The sequence below is a fragment of the Mchenga conophoros genome, linkage group LG20, assembly GCF_057382185.1.
Source record: "Mchenga conophoros isolate Kocher_MC1m ecotype Shallow Benthic linkage group LG20, M_conophoros_male_GT1.1, whole genome shotgun sequence".
Taxonomy (NCBI): Eukaryota; Metazoa; Chordata; class Actinopteri; order Cichliformes; family Cichlidae; genus Mchenga; species Mchenga conophoros.
Genome location: NC_140545.1, coordinates 20,406,569 through 20,432,217, shown reverse-complemented (window position 1 = coordinate 20,432,217; position 25,649 = coordinate 20,406,569). Strand labels below are relative to the sequence as shown.

The following is a 25,649-nucleotide window of genomic DNA, read 5'->3' as shown; positions in this document are numbered from 1 at the left end:
TAATAATAATAATAATAATAATAATAATAATAATAAACAGGCTTAATTCTCTCCAGATAGAACTGAAAATGTTGTTGGTCGGCACTTATGTGTAAATCTTTTCCCAAAAACAAAATACCGTCTCTATATATAGCGCTTTTATGACTATAGAAGGACAAGGTGAAAAATCAGTCCATGTTTCCTAAACAATTCTAAACCTTTTATTTTTCTAACAAGAGTGAAAAGAAACAAAAGGCAACAGTAAAATGAAAAGTTTATACACAAACTCACGACATCTGTGTGTCTGCAATATCAATAATAATAATAATAATAATAATATAATAATAATCATCTGAACAAAAGGAAACAAAATATATTGGGATAAAGTGAGTTACAGTGAAGTTAACCTTAACTTGCAAAGAGGGAGAGAATGACAGAGGGAGGAATAAAACCGGGAGTCAAAAGGATGGGAGGAAAAAAAAAAAAGCATAGAGCATAGAAGGGAAGAAGAGAGGGAGGAAGCCAGGAGGTGTGGAGGTACATTTTGGGAAAGTAGCACCAAAAACATTAATGCCTGTTTTTAACACTTCCCAAAATTTACTTATTTAGAATGCATGTCCCCTCAAAACAGCATCAAACACGAGATTTGAAACAACTACAAAAAAAAAAAGAAAAGAAAAAAAAAGTGTATCCATGGCGCCGTTGTCTCAGATCAGTAGTCAAAATCCTCTACTGCAGCACAGCTTCAGGAGTCATGCCCAAACAACAGTCTAAAATAAACCCATAGCTTATCCAACTTCAACAAGTGACTCAAGTGAAGAGAAACTGCAAATGCCGGTCCTCGTGACAGGCTTCGCTTAAACTAGCTTTTAACACAGTTGGGATAACATAGCATACTGAAAGACCTCAGAGACAACTCTAGACCAAAGACACTCCTATTACGGCAAGTCTCACATCTGTCAAGCACAGTCTTATTATGTTCACAGGAAGAATTCGTCCAGGGAAGGTGGAGAATAAAGTTTGGGTAAGACTGAGAGTCTGAACAACAACAACAACAAAAAAGAAAAAAATAATAATAATAAAAAATCCGGACAAATGAGATACTGCGGTGTTATGGATGATACTGGAGTGTAGAAGAGTCACCACTCTTAGTGTCTGAATGCATAAATGAGGGGTGAGAAGGAAAGCAGAGCACAGGGGAGGTCCTGTATCTCTCTGTAACTTGATACAGTCTTCTGGCACAGAAAGCCCCTGTCCCTTCAGTTTTTCAGGCTAACTGACTGTAACGAAGCTCCAACGATGACTGCATCACAAAATCTATCAAAAAAATAAATAAAGGTTAACACTAAGATACTTTATGCATTTCAAGGTAAAAAGAAAAATCTAGAAAGGGGATATGATACCTCAGGATGGGTCTGGACAGGGGAGGGGGTGTGTCTGAAGGGGCAGGTTTTCTTTGTCTCCGAGGCATCCAGTGACCTTTGTCCTCCGTCCCCACTGCCCCCTCTGTGGCTCTTCCTCTTCCTTTTGGAGTCCTTGGTTCGCCCACGGCCTGCTCGTCTCTGCTCTTCAAGCTCAATCTGAGAGATGATGAAAGAAATGTGTAAAAAAAAAAAAATAATAATAATAATAATAATAATAATCATCAGGGCTCTAGACTAACTTTTTGACACGGGTGCACCGGTACGCCTAACTTTAAAAATGTAGGCGTACCGGCACAAAAGTTAGGCGCACTCAAATTTTTCAACCGCATCGCTTATCACTGCAGTTTTACATGTGCACTTTCTTTTTTTTTGGGGGGGGGGGGGGGGGGGAGTCCATACAGATAATATTCATTTCTAAATGATTAACTAACAAACTTGTGCTTAACGTGCTTTGTCAATATTGTAGAAAATTTTAAGCTTAATCATCATCTTGGCCTCCTCTGACAATCTGTTTGCTGCTGTCTGTTGCTGAAAGGCACTGGGGAGAGGGGACACTTGGGCACTGCATTTATTGCAGCATATAATGCGTTTTCTGGATACACTGTGCTTTTTCAGCGTTCAAAGATTGATGGCACTGTGTCAGAGCACTGGCTATGAATTTCAGATGGATCAGGCCTTAACTTAACAAAAAAGTTATCAATCGTTCTTTTCATCTTTTCTCATTACCCACAGCTACATCCACTTCTGTCGGGCGTAGGCTGCTCACTAGGGCTGGGTATCATCACTGATTTCTATAATCCATTCGATTCCGGTTCTCAAAGTCCTGATTCAATTCAATTTAGCCTCAGACAGTCAGAAATATAATTCTGATCATTTATCAGTACTGATACATGTGAGACTTCATCAGAATTGTGAACATCACAGCACATGCCTTTGTGTGAAAGTAACTGAGAATAAAACACAGAAAAACATGAAGGAGATTTTCCTGGTCTGGCTTTTTATAGCAGATAACCTTAAAAATATTCTACAATATTCTGCAATTTTGCATAATTTTAAGAAGTTTACATTTCTTCAGTATTGAACAGCAAAAATTAGGCTTTCTTGTCCAAGGTCATTTAAGTGAAAAAAGAAAAAGACAACAACGTTAGACTGGTGGGTAATAAGCGAATGAATAATGCAGAAAACAGATTTGAGACGGGAAACTGTTCCTGAAGTACACAGAGAGCTGTGTATGAAGTGTAATTTTTATCGTGGTGGAAGCAAAACCACAAAAGTCAGAGGGAATTTATGACGACATTGATCAAATGTGAAGCACAGTTTGCTGCTTCTTTTGCTGCTGGCTCTGCGAATTTTGGTTGGAGAGAGACAAAACCTGCAGCTCAAAATCAGTGCAAAAAAGACGTAAACACAGAGTGGACCTGACGCATCAGAATCACTAAGCTCCGACAGCGTATCCGTCTACGGGCCGTCGGGTGAGAAAGCCGAGAAAGACAAAGCTGATTCTGATGTGTCGGGTCCGCTCTGTGTTTACGTCTTTGAGTGGAATCCGTTAATGAATTGATATCGCTTTATTCAAGCTACTCACCTCTCTCTTCCACCTGCACTTTCAACTGGACCACGGCCAATCAGAGAGGTCCCGCCCCTGACTATCTCTGATTGGTTTAGTCCACAATAGGGGCATAATGTGTGTCTGTTGTTGACCACACGGAGAGTTGCAGAGATTTATTTTTTTTTTTTGTTACCCGAACAGTTGGTCACACACGACCAATTTTTTTATTTATTTTTTTATTTATTTATTTTTTAATAGTCGCACCACTGAAAAATGTGGTCGCATCTAGATGCGTAGATTTCCGCTATTCCACATATCTACAGGTAAGTAGATGCCAGACACACAACATTGTGTCACTGAACAGAGACGATAACAGAGGCTTCAACTGCAACATTTTGTAGTAAAATTAAAGTAAGCGTTTTAGTAAAATATAAAAATATTGATGACGGGTTAAGCATTTGACCTAGATGTACTAAGGCTAATGCAGAGACCTGGACTGAATGTTCCTGCCTTTCCCGTCTATCCCAAAAGCCCTTGAAGTACATGGAAGCACAAGTTCAAGTAAATACAGTGATGTAATATTTTGGATTAGCCAGAACTGAACCTTTGCCTGTAAAACTGTATTAACTTTAACACCTGACAATTTACAGGGTTTCAAACTCTAAGATTTGACTCTTTTCTTAATGCATTTCAAATAAGGAATTGCACAAAGAAGACCAACACCACACATTCTTTGGGGCCAGAGATACATGATGTTAGTCTTTTTGTGCTTTGGTCCTGGTTCTAGTTGCACATCGAAACCAAATGAGTTTTGGAAGATTAAAATTGAACTATACAGTCACTTTATTTTCCAGTACCTGTATGAGTGTGTGTAGTGTTTCTCTGGGTGGATCAGAGGCAGCTAGCAGGACTCTGTGGATGGTATGCATCTGATCTAGGGAAACCTCCAGCAGATCTCCTTCTAGCTGCAGCTCCTCCAGCCGGACCCTGGTGTCAGGGGAAAGTTCCACTACCTGACCTTTTAGCAAGGGCAGCAGGGCCAGCAGAGACCCTACACCTGAAAGGAAGGCAGATACACAGTCAGTACAGTGCACAACTTGACTTTTGGTTAAATTAAAATTAACATGCCACCTCACCTGTAACATTTGACTTCTTTTTGATGCCATTTTCACATCCACCCTGTCAAACGGGCACATAAACATATTAAAGATTTTGCCCTACTGGACAGCTCAGATTTGGTTTAATATAAAAATACACAAGAAGTTGATATGAGGAATTTACCTGTGTGCCATTGCTTTCCTTTGTGTTCTTTTTAGGTGAATTCTCCTCGGTTAAATCAATGACACCGTCGTCTCCTTCACCTCCCTCCGAGTCGGATAAAACAATAACCGAACTCCCTTCTGTCTCCTTCTCCACGCTCTTCTCCTTTTCTGGTTCACGATGAAGAGTTTCTTTGAGTTCTTGCAGCCTGTGAAGTACCTGCTGCACCTCAGGTGTCTCCAGTGCTTCCTTAGCTCGGCCCTGCCAAGTGATGGCCCTCTCCGTGAGACACTGCAGTGCTTCACCTTCAGGCAGACGCACGGGCAGCCTCTGCAGGGCTACAAGTAATGCCAGGATAGTTTCTAGGCGCGGGCGCCGTGACCGTTGGCACCGAGGACACAAGAAGCGCGAGTCCCAGTCCCACCAGCAAAGGGGGTTTATTGGTGGTCCAGAAGAGGGTAGTAGGGAGGGGAAAGGAACACAGCCACCATGAAACCAGTCCTTACAGAGATGGCAGCGTAACTGAGGCGCACGAGGCTGCCCAGAGCACACGCAGACTGACTGGGAAGGGGTGTGGTTTCTGTTACCATTCTCTTTTACAGAGTTCTTGGAGAGACCGCATGTGTCCGTCTCCATGGGATCATCCCAGCTCCCATTCTCCTTGTCCTCCTTACAACCTGCAATGCTAAGTCCAGATTTACGCATGTTCACGTTCTGTAACCTTAATAGCGCATCCTTTTCCTGGTGTTCCCCTTCTTTGAAAGCCATCACCTACAAACAGGGCATGGAAATAGATTTACCAGTTTAGCATAAAAAAGCATTAATAATGATGGAACTTAAACACTGGAAAAAAAAAAAACACCCCCCCCAAAAAAAAAAAAAAAAAAAAAAAAAAAAAAAACTAAAACAAAATCATATTCTGAATACTCACAATAGCTGCAGGGTCCCTCAAGTCCTGAGCAGAGAGTCCCAGAGTGTTGGTATCAGAGTCATCCAAAGGATCATCCGGCGGCCCTGCCTGATCCCGCCTCTCTCTCCTTTTTGCACATGGACATAATACCTGCAGGGGGCGAACGCCAAGTTTAATTAATGATTTCATGGAGGTCACAGCGCTGTACAAACCAAAATTAAATTAACTAGTACAACCTCAACACACAAGAATTTATTCAGATAATTATTTGTTTAGTAAGTATTCTGCTTTCAATTTTGGGATTCAGACATCTATTTTATCGATTCAACAATAAATGCCAAACAAAAAAAAAACAAAAAAAAAAAAACAAAAAAACAAAACAAAAACAAAACAGTATAGGACAGCTCTAAATGACCTCTAGTAGACTGTGCTGACTGCTCTTCTTCAGGAAAGTCTTGCTGGCCTTGTCCCTCCACGAGTGTGCGCTGGTCACCTGGAGTTCCAGCTGCCTCAGCTCTTCCATGAAGACTGGTAGGTCTCTGCCAATAGCTACCAGGCCCTCCAAATCATCCATACATGGGTAATGCTCCCCATTCTACAACAACACAAACATTATTTAATAATTGCAGGTATTTCAAGTATAAGTCAAACCATTAAAGTGGGAGGTAAGCTAAAAGAACATAGATATTTTTTTTCCTCACCTGAATTTCCTCCAAATCTGTTACCCATGCCCGAGCTCGAGTAAGGCACCCCTGTAGAGCCAAAATGTTGGGCAACGTGACTGGGATAAGTTGGGCCTCATTTACTATTGCCTCCAGGGTGGAGAGAGGGTGCTTTTGCCTGGAAGATCAGAACCCAAAAAATTCATTGATAGAATAGACAGAAACACTTGTAAAACAATAACACTCACTATGGCAGGGAATGTAAATTCTCTGGCCTGATTCGCCCGTCTCACCTTTGTTCGAGGCAGATCTGTGCCTTCTCTTCCCAACGTTCTGCAATCGTGAGTAGCTCCTGAAGCTCTGCCATGGCGGTCTCCACAGACACACTTTGGGGCACATTGCAGCCTGCTTCCATCAGGGTCCTCAACACATCCAGCGTCACTTCCTGCCTCTCACCTTCTTCTGTCCCAAGGGTGCACCTCACCTTGGCCAACCAATGGCCCTGTTCCTTTAGCCCCTGGAGTAAATTACACTCTGGAACCAAAACAGGCAGCTTGGCCCCTTCCTCCAACAAGGTTTGCAACTGCTCAGGGGGTGGCGAGTCCTTCCTCCAATCTTTGTCATTGATCAATACTTGAGCTCGGCTTTGGAAATCCTCCATTGCCCGTAGAACCGTCTGAAGAATGAGAGAGTACCGAGGTCAGGCTAACATCACTCACACTTTTAAACAGAGACTCATCACAAGATTTTTTTCTTTAGATCTCAGTCACACAGCTACAAAAACCAGTCTGTGAGCCCCTGAAAAAGCACAGATAACTAGAAAAAAATGTGTATTCCCCACCAGACTGGCAAGTTGCTGGATCAAACTGGTCACAAAGAGGGTGCTGCCCAAACGTCGTTACTGCTAACTGCTTTAGTCAATAGAGGTCGCCTGTAGTTTGCATGAAGACACTAGGCATTTACTTTCCAAGTAGTAATTTGCAACTTTTATTTTAACAGCGATCATTATCAATTTCTAGTTTGACTCACACTTTAAGTTTCAATACTGCTTGGGGAGTAGTATACCACTTTCACATAGTGACAGCTAGCTAGCAACCACTTGCAACTGTTCCGGGAATACAGGTTTTTCCCTTATGAATGGCGGTTGTCAGATAGTTATTCACAATCACAAGGGCTGAAGCCTTTGTGAATGAGGTTTTAATTGTAAATTACATAAATATGAAAAAGAAAAAAACCCCCAGAAGATTATTTGTTTTGTGTGAAATGTTACGTTAACTTCTTAATAATTCTGAATTCTCACCGTGACCCCCTCCAACTGGTTTATTACACAGGGCAGGTTTTGTATCGTCTCAACCAAGGACTTCAGCTCGTCCAGAGTCATCCTGTTTTCACTAAAAAAACAGAACTATGTCAGTGCATACAACCTAACGCTTTGTGCAAAACTTAAGCTTGGATTCTATCTTACCTAGTTGTTGAATTGCTAAGGAGCTCTGTACTTTTCTCTTGGCAGTGTGCTATATCTTTAAGAACAGTGTTGAGTTTTCTGAGGAGCTCATTGTCAGGAAACTTTTTCTCTGCTGCTTCCATCTTCAGCATCTCCAAGTAGTCAATTTCTGCAGTTCAACAGGCCTTTGGTGTTAGTATCGTCTTTTGAAATGATTATGTTTTACTGAAATTTCAAGGCTTTATGTAATTAATGCTGATTCCTCACCTATTTTGTTTCCTTCTTCCTGTTCAAGTGCCTCTTTTACTCTGTTGGCCCAAGAATCAAAGGACTCCGACCGAACTTTTAATCGATGTAACATGGCTAATAACTCATCCAGGGTGTACCTGTACCTGCAGAGTGAAGAGATAACAGAAAATAACACAGATGGTAGATGTATTAGAAAAGAAAAATACCACTGTATTTATTTTATGGCAATTGTATTTACACGTGCAAGCAAAAAACAACAACAACAACAACTGACAAATACCTGAGGTAGAGTTTTTCAGTGGGGCAGTTGCACAGATCCTGAGTGTGATAGAGACAGACCAGGCGCTCGGGACAGTTTGAGCAGGCCAGGGCAGAAAGGAAGCATGTGGTCTTACATTTATCACACTGTCTCTCATCATCAGGCAGCAGCTCAAAAGCCTCACGCTCTGCTTCGGTAATGCCCTGCAAGAAACGAAGTTTCCCATATTCTTAAATGAACAATAAATAATCATCAATACATAAATATTATTCAACTGAGGCATTATTTACTTATATGTGAGTAAAATAAAGTTTGCTTCTGTGTCTCACCCTTTCCATCAGACTCTTTCGGAGCTTCCGCTCCTCCTGAACAATGATAAACATTTCCCGATGTGTAGCTGCAGCCAGATTAAGGTCTAGCTTCTCTGGGCTAGCAGCCATTTTACAGGTGAGCTCCTCATGGGAGAATACACAATATCTCCTAAGACGTCTGTAGTGCTCAATACAGGAACGACCAGCAGGCAGCTGAAAGAGACAGAGAAAAGTGATACTGATCGTGCAATATTGAAGGAGCAATGTGAAATGATAAGTTGGGACAGCGTAAACACACATACCCAATCTGCAGTGCAGAAATTGACAGCTTCTGCAAAGTTATATCCCTGATTGAAGCCACTATGGTAGGCTCTGGGGAAGGTAATGACAAACTCCCCAGCACACTGATTGGTACGGACAACCTGCCAATCAGAAGCACAGCAATCAATTTAAAAACATAAATCTTTCTAACGTGTGTACATTGTTTCCCAGATGGATGCTTGGGCAGTATATAATATGCATATATGAGCAATTGTTTATTTGTGCACCACAAAGACATTTAACAATCAAAAATTACATGTTTTTACTCTGCAATAGGGCTGTGCGATATGACCAAAATCTGATATCCCAATAGAAGACATTTATCGTCCGACAACGATATATATTACACAAAAATTACATTTTCAGTAAATTCTGTGAATCTCAGTCAACTCAACTTGTGTGAAGTGCTTTCAGCTGGGCGTCATGTACCTGGAGTCGAGTGTTATGCAAGTTCAAATGGCCGCAATTTTCCTTTGTGAGTATTTATTACATGGCGTGCTGCGAGGAAAAGCCTGTTCTTAAGTTTATTTTTTAGCACCTGACGACTCTTTTTAGCTTATCATCCGTAAACACCCTGCATACTATTTTATGTGATTCAGCTTATTTTGAAAAATCTCAACAGGATCTTCAGATTTATTTTGAAAGGTTCATGTGAAAAATAAACAAGCGGATAGGCTACAGCGCCCCCCGCGACCCTGAAAAGGATAAGCGGAAGCGAATGGATGGATGGATGGATGGATGGAGGGCGGAGCCACGCGATGGTTTTACCATTGTTGTTGCTAACGACAACGCATAAAAACAGTCACTTGTGCGTCTGTTGCCGTAAACAGTTTATTTTGCGTCACCCCGAAACAAACGATAGCGTAATATGAAACGATAGACGTTTTCATATCGTCATCAGATATATATCGTTATATCAAACAGCCCTACTCTGCAAGTTGCTGACAAATACTTGGACAGTACAATCAGTGCTTCTCCAGTGTAGCCAGTGTGAGATCAGTGGCACATAAACAAGCTACAAAGTGTAGTTAGAGTGCCCAGCCAATTAACAGAGCAGAAGATTATCAATGACTACGGTATGACAATAGTATGTTAAACAACTGATATGTTACTAATGCACAACAACATTTGTACTGCTGATTCTGAGATGTGAGGATGCCACCCACCACAGCACCCCCATACAGAGATTGTCAGGGGAATCTTTGCTGTGTGACAGGAAGCTGTAAACAGGCAAGGTGGAAAACAGCTGCACTAACTACTGCTGCTTGTCTGTACTTTGAAGTAGAAAATGTGCAGCTGTATGCCCGCTGTAACCATTCAACCAGAGCAATACATAACCACTAGGGCTGGGCGATATGACCCAAAATTCATATCTCGATATTTTTTAGCTGGATGGCGATATAAGATATATATCTCGATTTTTTTTTTTTAAAGCCATAAGTTAAGAACAAAAAGAGAGTTCTTAGTCACACTGTGTCCCAGATGTCACACGGGCACTTTTATTTACATACAGCGTAGATGTACATGAAGAAATTACTCAAAAATAAATTATCAGCATTTATTAAATAATCATGGTCCATAAATAAAAGAAAATGTTGTTTTTGTGCATAACAAAAAGCTCACAATAGTGCAGTCAAAATGTAAACTAATAGACGCTGAGCATAATAACAAAGAGACAGATTTCACAGCTGCACCACGTCTCTGAACAGGTGCCATTTGTGGTCCTTATACACACACAGTACGTATCACTCCGCGAGGCTCCTCCCCGGTAGCCATAATCCTCCGACATCAAGCCGTGCAGCTCCGTAGCTTAGCAAAGTCATATTAAAATTTTTTTGACAGATTGCTGAGCGCTGTGTACCACATAAAATCGGTTCGTGGTCAGTAAGCACAACCAGAATTCATACATAAGGCGCACTGTCGAGTTTTGAGAAAATGAAAGGATTTTAGGCCGTGCAGCCCCTCCGGGCTGCATGTCGTTAGCGCGGTTAGCTCGTTAGCGTGGTTAGCTCGCTAACACGTTGACACCGTCCAGCCCCACGCACGGGGCCATCCGCGGTAATTCGCTAACAGAGATTTTCCGCTTTCATCTTGTCATTGCCTTGTCATTGTCAGGTGAAGCTATGGGGGAGGCGGAGTTGTGTTCAGTGAAGGAGAGGCGAGGCAGAGTAACGTTGCGTAGAGACAAAAGTGGACGAAAGAGAGGCAAACCTGCGGCTCCACAAGTATAATTATAACGTAACATAGACTATATCGATATAAACGATATTGTCACATCTTATATCTCGTATGAAAATATATCGATATTTTTAAAAAACTCGATATATCGCCCAGCCCTAATAACCACATTTTGCATGGGTGTGAGGACGTTAATCCGCTTCTGCTAACAATGTCAACGTTACCCACACTTGGCAAACTGATAATATGACATTGGGTGTGCGCAATGTTTTGTATGATGCAAACCACCACTTGTTTTAGCCTCATTTAACATTGAATTCAGTTTAAAATGTCTTTTAAATACACATTCAATATTTGTGATCATGTCTGAGTCAGCCTGTGTGAGATGTCTAGCAGTGACTGAACTTTCAAAATAAAAACAAACTGATTGTCTAATCGTGGATGGTGATGTTTTTTCAGACAGGGTGGGGGGCATTTAAATGCCTCTGAGGCCTACTAAAGTAAACTCCATGTGTAGGAAACACTGGTGTATGTGATTTGATGTGACACTGACCGGGACACCATGAGCCATGAGAATATTTGGGTTCATGATGGTGACCAGCTGATGCAGGAGGTCAGGCTGGAACTCAAACAGCTCTGGTGTTAGCTTCTTCATAACCTCCTCAAGTCGCTCAGCTGCCATAGAGGGAACCCCATACCAAGTCTTGGGTTCACCCCTAGAGATGGAAGATACATGGGGAGTGAAGGGGAGAGAGTGCAAAGTTAGTCTTTCTCTAAAGTACACGTACAAATGACATACTGTCTCTGCACTTAAAAGCTTCCTGAACAAATGCATTGAGCATGCTGTACCAGTGCAGGTAGTTGATGGAGTAGCTCCAGTGATCCTCAATGTGCCAGCAGAAAGCTGAGAACACCATGCCCACGTAGAGCCATGGCACCTTCATCCCAGAGATGTCTCCATTAATATGGCACAGGAGTGACTGCTCTAGCACAGGCATCACATTCAAGTTCCACCCAGAGCGGGCATATTCCTGACCAAAAAGAAAGCAAAAACAAACAAAAAACATGGTTATGAACAACTTTAATGATTAGAGATTGGCAACATTTAGTATTTTAAAGCAAAAATGGCAAAGATACACTGGTGTCTGTCTCTCCAAATGGAATAAACTGCAGCATTTCCTTCTCAATTAAAACATTTGGTCAATTAAATACTGATAAATATTTATATTTAAAAACATTTGTTGTACTTTGGACCAAAGGTAAAATCAAAAGAAGTAATTTACTTAAATAATCTTGAACTGCGACAAATTATAATTGACTTCTTTGACAAAAATTATTATAAAGAAAGTAAATCAGTCGAAAATGTAAATAAACGTCACACTGTAGAATTACATGGAACGCACAGCATGTGCAGCAGCAGCTTTGATGTGTCTTCACTGTAGGTTACCAGCAATTTTCATTTAAGCGTCTGTTGTAGTACATTTAGCACAAAAACGTTTTATGATGTAGCTGCAGTTTTACTTTTGAAACATTTTAAAGGATGTTTGTGATTTTTTTTTCCACCTTTATCATCTTAACTCTGAATTAGGTGGGGATTAGTTTCACCCAAAATCCATTCTACAGTGGTGTTTTGTGGATACACTAACTACTTTCCGGCTTTTTCAGTTGACAAGATTTTCAACAGTTAATCTAAAGCCGGATACTGCAATCATCACTCAAACAAAGACTGCCAATGAAAAACTGAGCTTAGAAAATAAGAAAAACAATGCACGTACCTCCTCTTCCTTTGTGAGCTTCCTCTTGCCATTGTTCATTGGGAAGCCACTACCAAACTCTTTGGAGTGTATGTCTGCTCCGTATTCAACAGTCACGTCTTCCTCAATACTACTTACTAATCGCCAGAATTCTCTCTCTACGAGCTCAGTGGGGACCATCTATACAGGCAAAAAATATAAACGCTAGAGATTAGCCTCTCTCCATTTTAATCGCTGAAGGGGGAATCATGATTCATAATGAAAAGCAAATGATACACTCACATGGACAGGCATGTTGAAGTAATCTGCTTTGAAAGTATCTGCCATTTCCCCAAAACTCTGCAGTGTGTACTCCCGTGTCGCTTGTTCAAAGCCAAAGGCTTCTGTGGGTTTTTTACACTCCTAAAAACATTAATTCAAAAAACAAAACAAGATGACACATAAAGAAAATCAAAACATCTAAGAGTCTTGCAGATTAAAAGGCAAACACATGCTTTTAAACATTCTTACGTACTTCTGCCACACACTTAGGGCATCGCCAGTTGCCCTTGGGAGGATCGGCAAGTGGGGGTAGTAGACAGTAAGTGTGGTAGTTGTCATCACAGCCGTCACATAGCATTAGTTTCTCGTCATCGTCTCCCCGACCACACATCCGACACACAAAAGAATCCACCTTTGAAAGTCGGTGATTAAAATAACATTAATCACAAGGCTTGGAGCCAAATGATGCCAACTTTGAACCGAACATCTGCAAAACAGGTTCCTGGGAACCAAAGCAGTGATTCTCGCAAAAGTTCTAAAGAATACTATCTACCTTGTTTACAGGGCTGAATAATCATTTATGCTATAATGTAATTAGATATCACATTTATCACAATTTTAACTGCCACAATGGAGTAATCACTAACTCTACTTACACACTGAGGATTGTTGAGATTGCGTCTAAGGCGCATTGTCATTTTGGTGCAAGGTGTATCATCTTCCTCCTCTTTATGTCCTTTCCCATTCTCTTCCGCTGGTTCTTCTTTCTTCACTGCCATCTTTACTGTAACACTAGGAGGAGGAAGCTGTGGGCCTGATGAGCTCCCATCACTCTGTCTCTCTTGAGGGTCCAGGGGCTCTGATTTGATTGAGGTGTCACTCAAAGGAGGTGGTATGTTGTCCTTGACAGTAACAGTTTGAGGCAACTCATCTAAAAACAGGAGGAAGAATCGCTCAGAGTCAGATGTGGTCATTTATCACAAGACAAGTAAAATTTATATTGTGTGAGATGACTGGATGATTATAGCACACAAAAAACAAGCTTCACAATATGTCCATTTATTCAACTGTCCAATTATTGACTGGTGCCACGCCATCCCCCCCCCCCCTCGAATTACTAGTGCCAAGATATAAAAGCCAAAATTCAATACAAAAATTTAAAAAAGCTGTTTAATAAAGTTATAGTAATGATACCTTTCTTTCTGATGCCCTTGTCCCTTGCCACCAGTCCAAGTCCCATCATCTTAGGTCCTGCACCATAAATCTGTAACTTCTTCAATTCTGGGTTCTTCTCTATGTCTTCCTCTGTTGGTTCAGGCTGTGGAAAGAAGAAGTCTTTTACAAATCAGAAAGCAAGAAACAGACAGCAGCTACTCCTCAAAGCACAAAGAGCAAGCAGAACACACAGTTAAAAACATGAGAGCGTAGCAATGCATCACAAGAAGGGATTATTCTAGGTTAGAAAGTAAGGAAAAGTTAACCTACATCACAGTGAAGCTTAAAGGTTAAGACCCATCACCATCACACACACACAACAGCAGATGCAACCATTCATTTAAGTGGAGGGCACTGGTAAGGATTTTAAGTTATGTCATCTATTTAGTCAACTCAGGTTGATTATTGGTTTTACGAGTCGGGTGAGAACACAAAAATAAATCAATAGCAGACATACAGAGTAGATTAGGGCTGCCATTCACAATTATTTTTTAAAAGGGTAAATGGATTTTGAAAAGCAATGTCAAAGGCAGGAATGCATCTCAGACACAAAGTTTCATGCTCATATAACAAAGATAAGCCATTTTAGCATCTAAAGCAGTACTAAAACATCCCAAAAACAGATATTATTTAGTTTTCCATTCCTATTGGATGATTTAAACTTCAGAAAAACTGCAGAAAAATGACATCACATTACAGCAAAACATGAAAACTACAAATTAGTGTAGCCACATTCTGGACTATATTGCATCTGGGAGGTTTAGAACATGGAGAAATCCAATTTAATCAAAATACTACCTGCACATAATATTAATGGGGGGGTGAATATTTTAGGACAGTGATCAGATTTTCAGTCTGCACAAAACACATGCATGATCAGCAACGCTGACAAAACCATAACAGGCCGTAATGTCACAATTAAATAGTATTATTGTTTTTAAAAGGAAAGACACAAAAGCATTTCTTGTTTAGAACAGCCATTCCAAACAAACATAACGTCTTCGCATAACATCCATTTAAGAGGTTTCCTCAGTCAGTCCCAATCATGAAAGGATTTGGTGAAAACTTGCTCAACCCCCACTTTTTGCACACAGGTGTGCACTAAGAATCCAGTAAACCACATTCAAACCACAACCTGTCTTCCAACAAGACAGTTCATGTTTGCATATCATACCAATACTATTGCCAATCACAGCACAAAAACTGTAAATAAACAATACCAAAGACTCAAAATTTCTTTAGATAAGAGGTCAAGACATTACAAGGAAAAAAAGTTAGAAATTTAATCAAAAAGGATTCAAAATATTTGCCACCTGTGTGCAGTTGTACTCCCTTTAACTGACAAATGTAGCTTTGGCCACCTAAAACATTACCTATATTGTCCTTGTGCACAATGCAAGCACCTTTTTCAGTCAGCCAAACCCTGTGGACTGAACGCAATAGATATCAAAGCAGATGAAAAGGGCTTGAGGTTGTGGAGCTATCACTCTTTGATCTGAGGCCTGTACTACAAAGCAAAGTTTGGGCTTCAGGTTCAACTATGGAGCTAAAGTCTTTGAGTTTATTCACCGCTTATGCTTAATTTACGCTACCACGGTTGTGTCTGTTTGCAGAAGTATTTGACTATAGAGAAGGATTTTCAACCAGCACAAAAGTACTCCCATGCAGTCCTTCAAAATCCCAACTACATGCTGCTCAATGTGGATAACTTTGCGTATTGGTCGAAATCTGATTGAGATTGAGAAGTGGGCCAGAGAAGTGAGTGACACTGAGGGCTCATCAGGAATGAGAGGAGTGCGACAAAAAGAATAAGATCAGAAAGTAATCACAAGTAATAAAATACAGACAGTGGCTACAGTGAGCACTTCATTGTTTTTTAATACTTTTTCACTTCAGCTCTTTGTATGTTACAACTTTTACTCATCTCCACGGCTGGCTCATAGACCAACAACAGAACACAAGCAAGAGTAGCCCTCGGACCGGTTGCACCGCATATTTTTGTTACTGCCCCATCTAACAACAGATGCTCTCTGCAGGTAGACAAGCAGTCCAAAGCTGCCAATGGACTTCCCACACGCTACCACTGCTGAAACATAATTTCCCCAATAGTGTGTTTCTAATGCCATGGTAAGCTACCTCTAACAGAGCAGGTCATGTTTGGGAATAAGAGTTGAACATCAACAAACACCACCAGCTAGTGACTAATCAATTCTGTCAAATATAGTGCATGTTGTGAAAGCATCTATAATTTAAAGAATTATCTAAAGTCTTTCCTTCATGAGGAGCATTAAGAAATAGCCTTTAGAGCAAATATATTTCTAGATTTTTTGTTTTGTTTTGGTTTTTTTGTTGTTGTTTTTTGTTTGTTTTTTAGTTTGTTTTTTTTAAACACTGCACCTGTTAATCTTTGTAATCACATATGCTGTAAACACTAGACAGAAAAACACCGGGTTGCCTTATTGAGTTGACAGACACCTTCGTGTGATTTAGTGCGACTGCAGATAGGGCAAGTGAAGCCAAATAAAGAACAGACATACTGGATATGCCTCACTTGCTTCATAGTACAGGCCCCCTGATCTCAAATGGGTAAAACCACCTAGACGACAACAATATGTTCAGAATGGCGCTTATTTATTTTAGTGCTTGAGTGCATTAAGAATCCAATATTTTGCTGTCTGCTGTCAAAATATAGTGCTTGGTAAGTAAAACCCTATTAAATTAAACCTAGCTGGTTCTTCAGTGTGAGTGCACTCAAAAAAAGAACACATGCAGTCACACTGTTAACTGCTGTAATGAGGGAGCAAGCCAACACAGCGCAAGTGAAAAGGCACACAGACATCCCAGCAACAAAGCATCACAAGCCAATTACTACCACACAGAAATAGCATGAGTGAAATAGAGAAGACTAGAGAGCACAACAGCCCAAAAACGAGACTAGAAAAATTTGTTTGTCAATATTGTCTATAATGAACCTATTTGGTTAGGGCCTTGGAAGAATGGTTCTCAACAGCAGTGTCATTCTTGTATTCAAAGTCCAATCCCCTTGAATTTTTAAAATAAGATAATGTCTAGAAACACATCGATAGCATTATAAAACACTTCCGTCCAAGATGAGACTACACGGTCTCATAGTCCTAGAGCAATTTTAAGAAAAAGACCAAAGGGCTTAAATAAGAAGAAAAGAAGTCAGGGAAGTTTCTCTGCATTCAGTGTAAATCAATATGGAGATTTAACAAGAGAAGGTTTTTTATGGCAACAGTTCTGTGACCATATTATGGGCTGGCACCCCCACACTGAGAAGGGATGATTGCATGTTAATGAAAATGTTTTAGTGGTTAATTATAAAAACAAAACAAAAAAAAAACAAAAAAAAAAAAAAATCAAACATTTAGACAACTTCAAAGGGGGTATGGTGGTCTAGGAAAAGAGTGGGGACGTAAAGGGAGCTCATATGCTCAAGAGGCAGTACCGCAGAGATGAGTTGAGAGCCAGTGGTGAGAGGATGGGGGGCCAGATCCTCTGGACCCTGCAAAGGGAGACAATAACAGCAACAATAAACTAAGACAAGAGGAAAACAGGAGATGAAAGAGGAAGGGAGAGAGCCTGGAGAGAACAGCCAGTAGTTGTAGAGGGAAAAAAAAAAAAAAACCCAGTGGGACATTATGAGTCCAGGATCACATCTTATGTAGGATGTAAAATTTTAGATCTAATAGGAGCTGCTGAGGATTGCCATTTTAGCTGAGGTTTGTTTTATTGCACGACACTTGGAATGCAGTCTAGAAAAATGAAGTTTTTCTAGATTAGCTTTTCTAGAGAGATAGAGATATTTGTAAATACAGAATTAAACAATATTGTTTATATTGACATAGCGCGATATCAATTATTTTACACAGAGACTTTTTTTTAATAAAGCTGTGCTTGTGAACCCTCCAACTCATGCTCATTCTCAAAGTTCACCTACCACATGGAGGGAAAATTTGAAGGTTTATGTCTATGCAGTTTGTAGTCATCAAGTTCAGCATAGTCTAAGGGGCTTGGAAGGAAGCGCCTGGACTTAAGGTCCATGTCGCAAAAGTCAACCAAGTATGATGACTTGTATAAGCAATGTTAAGAGTCAGTCACCAACTTCAAAACTATCAGTCTGCATTTAGTATACAGTGCAGACTGGTAGGCAGTGATTTTTTTAAAGTATAAAACAAAGAGTAGCAGGTTACTCTGTGTGACCTTTTTGAAATTGCTGTTGTCAGTGAAGTCTGGTGGAGTCACAGCTTCCCTTTCTTGTCAGAAAGATTTGTCTGACAGCAGGTAAAGTGGTGAAGACACTTACACTGATATCGATTTCTTATAGATGGCTAAAATTCATGATGCCATCAACCTCGTCCATAGCCACAAATGACTTCAGTTGGGTGTTCTTGCCTGCTTTTGTATATCGACTGAAGGTAATATCAATTATAGCTCTGACACACACACACACACACACACACACACACACACACACACACACACACACACACACACACACACACACACACACACACAGAACTCTAAGTGAAAACTGTTTTGGGTCTCTAAAATAAGTGCAGAGTTTCCTGGAAATTGTAGTAAACTGTGGCAGAGAAACAAACTGCTTTTAAATAGGACCCATGAAATTAATATTATTACATTTTTTGTTGAGCAACCTGGTGATAAAAATGCTTTTGACATCCCCCCTGTTGCTTCTGAAGAATATTGTGAGGCATATATCACTTTTAGTATAAATATTTAATATATGATTTTTGGGGACAAATTACCCAGCCCAAGTCTGAACATGTGCTCAAAACTGGACGTGTTCAAATCCCAGTATAGTGCTGTATAAAAGCTGAAAGAAAACCATGCATTGAATAGGATATAAAGGACATTCTTAGGCAGTAATCACCGTCAGTTAACTCGTCACAACTGCACACATTAATTTTCGAAATTGTTTGTTCTCAAACTTAAATGTGCAAAATAAAAATGCACATAAAAAAATAAAGAAAATTAAAATCTACAGGCAGCCATGCTGCATCTAAGTAGAAGCAGATGTGAATGTAGGTTTGTCCAAAAGTTGGGTTGTAGATTAGTAAAAATTATTAAAGATAAATAAATAAAAATATACTGTGCATTTACTTGAGTGACTGGAGAAAGTGCAAGAAACAGATCAGAGAACAACATACAGTGGGGCAAAAAAGTATTTAGTCAGCCACCGATTGTGCAAGTTCCCCCACTTAAAATGATGACAGAGGTCAGTAATTTGCACCAGAGGTACACTTCAACTGTGAGAGACAGAATGTGAAAAAAAAAAAATCCATGAATCCACATGGTAGGATTTGTAAAGAATTTATTCGTAAATTAGGGTGGAAAATAAGTATTTGGTCACCTCAAACAAGGAAAATCTCTGGCTCTCACAGACCTGTAACGTCTTCTGTAAGAAGCTTTTCTGTCCCCCACTCGTTACCTGTATGAATGGCACCTGTTTGAACTCATCATCTGTATAAAAGACACCTGTCCACAGCCTCAAACAGTCAGACTCCAAACTCCGCCATGGCCAAGACCAAAGAGCTTTCGAAGGACACCAGGAAAAGTATTGTAGACCTGCACCAGACTGGGAAGAGTGAATCTACAATAGGCAAGCAGCTTGGTGTGAAAAAAATCAACTGTGGGAGCAATCATCAGAAAATGGAAGACATACAAGACCACTGATAGTCTCCCTCGATCTGGGGCTCCACGCAAGATCTCATCCCGTGGGGTCAAAATGATCATGAGAACGGTGAGCAAAGATCCCAGAACCACACGGGGGGACCTGGTGAATGACCTGCAGAGAGCTGGGACCAAAGTAACAAAGGTCACCATCAGTAACACACTACAACGGCAGGGAATCAAATCCCGCAGTGCCAGACATGTTCCGCTGCTGAAGCCGGTGCATGTCCAGGCCCGTCTGAAGTTTGCCAGAGAGCACATGGATGATATAGCAGAGGATTGGGAGAATGTCATGTGGTCAGATGAAACCAAAGTAGAACTTTTTGGTATAAACTCAACTCGTCGTGTTTGGAGGAAGAAGAATACTGAGTTGCATCCCAAGAACACCATACCTACTGTGAAGCATGGGGGTGGAAACATCATGCTATGGGGCTGTTTTTCTGCCAAGGGGACAGGACGACTGATCCGTGTTAAGGACAGAATGAATGGGGCCATGTATCGTGAGATTTTGAGCCAAAACCTCCTTCCATCAGTGAGAACTTTGAAGATGAAACGAGGCTGGGTCTTCCAACATGACAATGATCCAAAACACACCGCCCGGGCAACAAAGGAGTGGCTCCGTAAGAAGCATTTGAAAGTCCTGGAGTGGCCTAGCCAGTCTCCAGACCTCAACCCCATAGAAAATCTGTGGCGGGAGTTGAAAGTCCGTGTTGCTCGGCGACAGCCCCAAAACATCACTGCTCTCGAGAAGATCTGCATGGAGGAATGGGCCAAAATACCAGCTACTGTGTGTGCAAACCTGGTAAAGACCTATAGTAAACGTTTGACCTCTGTTATTGCCAACAAAGGTTATGTTACAAAGTATTGAGTTGTATTTTTGTTATTGACCAAATACTTATTTTCCACCCTGATTTACGAATAAATTCTTTACAAATCCTACCATGTGGATTCATGGATTTTTTTTTTCACATTCTGTCTCTCACAGTTGAAGTGTACCTCTGGTGCAAATTACTGACCTCTGTCATCATTTTAGGTGGGGGAACTTGCACAATCGGTGGCTGACTAAATACTTTTTTGCCCCACTGTAATAGTGCAAAGAGGAGCGACAGCAGAGGAAAGCAAAGCAGCGCGACAGGATGGAGAATAAGCAAACTATGATGCGCTCTGGGTGCACTCTCATTTTCCAGATACAACTGATTCACATGGGTACATAAAGGACTTGGAAACAGTAGCATGACGGCATGGTCCACTCAATAAGATTTTCAAACACTTGCAGTGTAAATGGTGTGCCTGCAGTGATGGAAGCACTGTTATTTCTATGCAAAATTATCACAGAAGTAGAAAGTGAACTGTTAAATGACACTAAAATTTAAGCATGACGGAACAGGCTTCTGAATTCACTGTTACTTCTAGATTGAACAATAAAAATGTGCAGATAACTATGTTACACTTAGATTTAAAATGTTGTAATGCAAGATAGAAAAATCAAAGTAAACATCTAATTTAGTTGCATAATTTAAGTCCTCCTAGAAAAGTTTCTTAGGTTTGCACTTGCTAATTTTATGCATCTTTCCAGTAAATGTAACCAGTGCTGATTGTACTGCTGTTTATTTTGACCACAACACTTTCTACATAAGAAGTTTTTTAAGTCACAACAGTCACATTTTCTTCCCTTCTATAATTATAAATAAGCCCAATCAGGCTGCCTGAAAACTACATGAATACCAGGTGGTCACACACACACACAGGTTAAATTGGACTACATTAAAACCACACTGCTGCTGAAACAGACTAGATTAACCAAACCAACACGAGTTTTGCATTGCTTTACAAACAACTTTTTCTGTGGTGGACAGTTTCTTTTTGAGGCAGCAAGCCTATTTGGAAATGTGATTCAACAAATGCCATTTATGTAACCAAAATACACATCAACAGAGTCATTGGTCACAGAGGTATGCAAATATACTCAAAGAGCATTAAGGACTGATAGTCTCACTCACATCAGGCTGGCAGCGGTTTGCTCTGCGTCCGTAACTGCTGATTTTGGGTGGCTGCACTGACTGTCGTAGGGGAATGGAGTGAGGCTTGTACTCTTTGTCCACATCTTCCCCATCATAGTGCTTCGGCTTACAGTGCTGGTAAGTGTTTGGTTTTTTTAAGGAAAGAAAAAAAAATTATTAATAATATTCACAGATAAACTCAATTTGAAGGCTGTCTATTAACTGATCACCCCATGTACCAAGAGACCAGAATGTAGAGCATTACCTGCAAGCTGGTACCAGATTGGAACATTTCATAGGGGTAGACAATCCTCTCATAGTGTGAGCGCAGCAGAGAACCGATGTTCTTGCCCGGAGGGTAGCCAAGCCTCTGCGCAATGCGAGCCCAGCGCCGCTCCTTACAGACCATCTCAAAACCTCCTTCATCCGTCACAATCTTTGGCAGAAATATATTTTTACCCATACTTTTTACAAACTGAACAATTTAAAAAAAAAAATATATATATATATATGAAGTATATATTTTGAGTTAAAAATTTTTTTTATTTATACTCACCTTTGACAGGCTGAAAAGATCAAGAATGCGCCTTTCAATATGTGGAATTTTCAAAGAAGATCCCTGGATCTCCCAAAATCTGGCGATGCGGTCCAAATAATTAAGCTTCACTCTTGTCTCCGCCTAAAAACCGATGTATGGGGAAAACACCATAATTACTATAGCCTTTTCCACCCAAATAAATTACTGACAAATAAAGAAATTTAAAAAAGGGGGGGGAGGGGGGGGGACTCACCTCTAATTCATTAAGCCTCTGAATACGAGGTGTGAAGTGAAAACTATCCAGCTCCACTGAAAATGGAGGCTGCCAGTCCTATTTAGTAGGAAAGACATTCAATTAGAACATGTGTGCCTATGTGCTAAATCAAACTTGTGCTATATCTTGCAACAGACTATTCAGAGAGGTAAGAAAAAGAATAAAAGAGCATGGGAGAAAGGGAACACTGAGCCTATTTTGGACTTATTTGGGTTTAATGGCTTTTGGGCTCAAGAACTTGGCACAGCTTTAACCAGAAAGGATGGTTAAGGTCTTTCACTTAAGAGTAAGTGAAGCTCAAGCTGTCCACAATAATAGGCCTATCTGCTCTTATCAATTCTGAAGAAATTATAATACAGATTAAAAAACAAACAAACAAAAAAAAAAAACACCACTGCAGGTAATTTGACTAGCACTTATAATAGCTCCTATTTGCATAACTTTTGACCAAGCCCTAAATATGAATGAAAAAAGCTAATTAGATTTAGTGGACATATACACAACTAAACGCAAGTGTAATCCTCCTTCAGGACCAACATACATAGACATTTTAATTAATACTGTACATTGTCGTTTTTAAATTCCAGAGTCATGGAATTTAAAAACGACAATAAAATTGAAGAAAAATAATTAAATACATAAATACAACATAAACCAAGTATAAGCAAGTATTTACTGGTGGAGGACGAATTTTACAGATCCCAGATTTCTCTGCAATCGGACGTATCTTGGCGATGTAGCCTAGGGGATCCTGAAACTCCTCCCATGACGGCTCAAATACTGGACACTCCGGAGGAGGCACAAATTCTTCCCCTTCCATCGCCCTGACAATAGGGAAATTGTCAATTCATACAAGTTAATAAACTCTAGCCCACTTAGTAATGTGCATGGCAGCAATAATACGGAATGTGAAAAATATTTTATGTACATGAGTCTGTTAGTGTACACACAGCAATTTGAATACCCCCGGACCCAATTCATGACCTAATGACCTTTTATAGATACTACAGGACACTCCAGAGTCAAGAATACTCACAAAACTATAACTCAGTGTCATCATCATATTTACATACATGTTGAATACTTCATTAAATGTTCTCACTGACAGAAAATAAGAACAAGTGGGCGGGCTGGTGACGTCAATTTTTGCAAAGGTATTCAGGAATGTCAACTTCCCCCCTTTCAGGTTAAATCTTTGATATGTAAATTGTACTTGCACATCAGAAAAAAAGACCCATACGTGCACAAATAGCCTATTTGCTTAGTCTTGCCAAATCATCACTTCCTTATTCTGCTCTCAGGTTTACATATATACAGATGTGTGATGATCATGTTGAAAACACTGTTTCTAGTATTCACAACAGTTTACACATTTCTTAATAATAACATATATCATGCTGGGAAATCCCAGGACTATGATTTGTTTTTTACCCTTGAAGTGCTCCTTGTTAAAAACCCCTCCCCCATCATCAGACAACAAAACAAATGCCATGGTCTGGTAGGTCTAAAGGCCCAGTGTTGGAAGGGGCTAAGGTTTTAAGTTCTTCTTTATCATTTGGGCTACACAAGAATAATTAAATTTGATAAAACACACGAGTAATTTCTATATGAAAATGATCAAGAAGCACTGTTGTCAATGTGTACATTAAATATCTGTACCAGCCTGCAAAAAGTGTCAATCTAGTGCCTTAGCTTTTCAACGTTTCTATTTTTATTTTATTAAAATAAAAATTTTTTTTATTTTATTAAAATAAAAATAGAAAAGGAACTTGAAGCTGGGACTTCAGTAACATATTTCACATCCATCTAATCCCAAACAATGGCGTGGAGGCCATGAACCCTCAGATACAGAAGGCCTTGCAGCTATCACCACTCATGAGTGGGCTGGATTAGATTACTAAATATGACAAATACAATAACCTCTTTACAGAAGCCAAAGAGTAACATCTAAACACCACTATTAAATAACACATGTAACTATTAGGTTACAACTGTTAGCTTCTACCAACTAAACTTAACATAACTGCCGTTTAAACGAACCTTACCTTCAACCAGAAGCGTAACGACAGAAATAAATTATCAGAAAATGCCTCCAGTTCCGTTATTTATAGTGGGTTAGCTATGTGTCATTCATTTCTCGTCTTCTGTCACCTAGGAACTCTATTTGTGTCTATTGTCCGGCTATCAGAGGCGATAACGCAGCTTGTGGCTAAACGCTAGCACCGAGGCCTGCACTTTTTTTCTCAGCTCCGTCCCATCGCCACCCACAGTGGTAGGTAACTAGCCTTAGTTAGCTAACTGGGCGGCTGAAAAAACTAAGTCAATACTACAGCCGCAGACCAGCTAACCTACATAATGTCGCTGAAGTCGACGCCAACACGCAGCTAGTGAACATTAATCGTATATATGCAAGTTGATATGCAGTTATCTGTTGATCTGATTACACTACAACATCTCGCTGCATTCCCGTGACTGACCCGAAGACACCTCGATGTCCCGGGGTATGATAGGGATTGTGGCCGCTCTCCTTCCTCTGTTGTTGTGATGACTGGTGGCTTAGCTAACGATGGCCAGCTGTGCTCGGTCCAGTTGGCTAGCTACCGCTGCTAGCAAAGTTGACCGTTTTTTTTTAGCTTCAGCGCTCCATATACTCCGGTCTGTCAAACATACGGGCTCAAAACATGGATTGCTGATGTTCGTTTAATACTAAACGAGGTTCTCAAACTTTGTCAATTATGTCGTTATCAGTCATTTTCCGATCAACATCATTACTCTCCTCAGGCCATCCTATCTTTCTTGACGAGACGCCATCTTAGCTTTTTTCTCACGACCGAAGTACAACCTCAAATCTCTCACGTCTCTCACGTTTACTCCCTGAAAGTAGTACCCACGTAGGCAAAACACAAAGCATGTAATTGCTGCGCGACCAGTTGGGGAAGAAGTAGGTCAGAAGAAGGGAGGTTCCACTGTGTATTTAAGGGAGGAAAAAAGAAAAAAAAGTTCACATCTGTGACGCCTGCGCTTCCGCAGCACATTAACAAGTCACTGATAATGATCAGCACGATAGTGCTCTTCCGTTCTCTTCCAGAATTTCGGAAGGAATACGAAACATTAAATGTTAGCAGAAAAATGACAAGCTTGATAATGAAAAAAATAAACAAACAAATCAATAACAGTATCAGACTTTCACCAGGTTGGTTCCTGGTTATTTATTGCCGTGCAGATCTTCCTGAAAGTTTATCATCAGGCAACACCCTTTTGTTGTGAAAAAGAAAGTTATGGTAAATAGGCTGTACTTATAAAGCACTTTCCTGGCACTTTAAGCTCTCAAGTGCTTTCATACTAC

At 40.3% G+C, this 25,649-nt stretch overlaps 1 protein-coding gene across 3 annotated transcripts; it reads right to left on the bottom strand.

Moving 5' to 3' along the window:
* Window positions 1–177: 177 nt before the first annotated feature.
* Window positions 178–25,313, bottom strand: kdm5c (lysine demethylase 5C). Of its 3 annotated transcripts, none has more exons than XM_085260544.1 (29): window positions 24,349–25,313; window positions 22,980–23,127; window positions 22,283–22,360; window positions 22,048–22,170; window positions 21,757–21,927; window positions 21,492–21,626; window positions 17,246–17,302; window positions 13,756–13,879; window positions 13,218–13,492; window positions 12,815–12,973; window positions 12,583–12,702; window positions 12,322–12,480; window positions 11,396–11,577; window positions 11,100–11,262; window positions 8,350–8,469; window positions 8,066–8,260; window positions 7,758–7,939; window positions 7,496–7,620; window positions 7,250–7,397; window positions 7,085–7,175; window positions 6,078–6,460; window positions 5,824–5,962; window positions 5,538–5,717; window positions 5,144–5,272; window positions 4,234–4,983; window positions 4,089–4,131; window positions 3,810–4,009; window positions 1,383–1,559; window positions 178–1,296 (listed from the first exon to the last, which is right to left on the bottom strand). In XM_085260544.1, exons 2-29 carry the CDS (start codon window positions 23,121–23,123, stop codon window positions 1,288–1,290), a joined length of 4,761 nt encoding a protein of 1,586 aa, XP_085116670.1. In that variant the 5' UTR covers window positions 23,124–23,127; window positions 24,349–25,313; the 3' UTR covers window positions 178–1,287. The 3 variants fall into 3 exon arrangements, with proteins under 3 accessions (XP_085116670.1, XP_085116669.1, XP_085116671.1); XM_085260543.1 differs by having other exon boundaries at window positions 24,781–25,313; XM_085260545.1 differs by lacking the exon at window positions 17,246–17,302 and having other exon boundaries at window positions 24,781–25,312.
* Between the last annotated feature and the right edge of the window lie 336 nt (window positions 25,314–25,649).

Excerpts from the sequence above, each read along its gene's own strand:
- kdm5c (XM_085260544.1), bottom strand. The coding sequence starts at position 23,123 with ATGGAAGGGGAAGAATTTGTGCCTCCTCCGGAGTGTCCAGTATTTGAG. Across the intron at positions 13,493-13,755 it reads CAAGGGCATCAGAAAGAAAG|ATGAGTTGCCTCAAACTGTT; the intron begins GTATCATTACTA and ends TCCTGTTTTTAG. Across the intron at positions 4,984-5,143 it reads TGAGGGACCCTGCAGCTATT|GTGATGGCTTTCAAAGAAGG; the intron begins GTGAGTATTCAG and ends CCCTGTTTGTAG.